The following is a 1344-nucleotide window of genomic DNA, read 5'->3' as shown; positions in this document are numbered from 1 at the left end:
AGATCTAAAATCTAGATTTTCTAGATCTAAATCTAGATCTAGATCTAGATCTAGATTCTAGATCTAAATCTAGATCTAGATAATCTAGATCTAGAATCTAGATCTAGATCTAGAATCTAGAATCTAGATCTAGATCTAGATCTAGACATTCTAGATCTAGAAATCTAGATATATCTAGATCTAGATTCTAGATCTAGATATAGATCTAGATCTAGATCTAATCTAGATCTAGATCTAGATTCTAGATTTCTAGGTCTAGAATCTAGATTCTAGATTTAGAAATCTAGATTCTAGATTCTAGATCCTACTTCAAAAGTCAAAACAATATTATAAACAGCAAAAATTATGGCAGTTTAACCCTCAAATCAATGCATCTGAGTCTGAGTGTGGGTGCATAAAAAATCCTTTCATTGAAAATAATAAAATCATCAAGGGCAACACTGCCCAGGAAGAAATCTTACCTAACAGCAACAGTTTGACTTCCCTGGCTGCCTTTTCTCCATCAATCCTCAAGGTTTTGTCGATCTGTTTTGATCGTTCAACAGCGGCCTTGTCTTCTTGACTGGTAACACACCCCATTGTTAAAGGAATTAGAACACAAACAGCTATGAAATCCACAAAAGTCTAAACAAAATTCACAAGAAACGCTGGCACAAAATCAGGTAAATCCTTGAATTCATTCATTCAGATTTGTAAGAATTTATAATCACCATACCACACACCGCACAACTACTGTTGACAGTCGGCTTCTACGCCCTTACTCTGCTTCCTCTTCTTAGCATTTGAAACAGAAGCCCGGATGGAAGAATTCTGCACCTGCGCAGTGAGACAACATTATTATGTTGGACTCAAAACTACTACGGGGTTTGCACACAGTTCAAATAATTCATGCAGTTGAAATTGGCATGTTCATGAAAAAAATAAAGATTTTTGACCCTCTTCAACGGCGTGTTTGGATTTCTAAATTTATCTTAAAAAATAAGGAAATATTTGAACGAGCGGAAGAGAATATAAGAACTCGTGGAAATGTTAAAAGTGCTGGATAGATTCATTTGACATGAGATGTCAAAAAAAATAAAAATAGGAAAGCAAAAGGGGCATAGATTTGAATTCAACTTGCGGATGACAGGGCGGTTATTCAAATAGATCTAGGGCCTACATCTAGAATCTATTCTATTTTATAAAACAAGACTTGATGGCGTCGCGTCGCGACCACACATTATTAATAGATCTAGTAACTGAAAGCTCTTGTTGGCACCGACGTATTGAACTGCTGCCAACTCAATTCAGATATCCGTGTCATTTCCCTGTTATCATTATATTTGCTATATTAGTGTGTGTGTG

The 1344-nt window shown here is 35.6% G+C and overlaps 1 protein-coding gene across 1 annotated transcript in view; it reads right to left on the bottom strand.

Annotated features, from left to right (window-relative positions):
- Nucleotides 1–819, bottom strand: part of LOC106013602 (guanine nucleotide-binding protein G(i) subunit alpha) — a gene marked incomplete at its 3' end in the record, with an annotated part of 8360 nt that extends 7541 nt beyond the window's left edge. The window contains 1 exon segment of the mRNA XM_013089777.2: nucleotides 462–819. Within this exon segment, the coding sequence (XP_012945231.1) occupies nucleotides 462–579 (118 nt within the window).
- Nucleotides 820–1344: the final 525 nt, after the last annotated feature.

The sequence above is a fragment of the Aplysia californica genome, unplaced genomic scaffold, assembly GCF_000002075.1.
Source record: "Aplysia californica isolate F4 #8 unplaced genomic scaffold, AplCal3.0 scaffold01041, whole genome shotgun sequence".
In the NCBI taxonomy this organism is placed as follows: domain Eukaryota; kingdom Metazoa; phylum Mollusca; class Gastropoda; order Aplysiida; family Aplysiidae; genus Aplysia; species Aplysia californica.
Note: the sequence above shows the minus strand (reverse complement) of the source record. Positions and strands in the feature narration are given on the sequence as shown.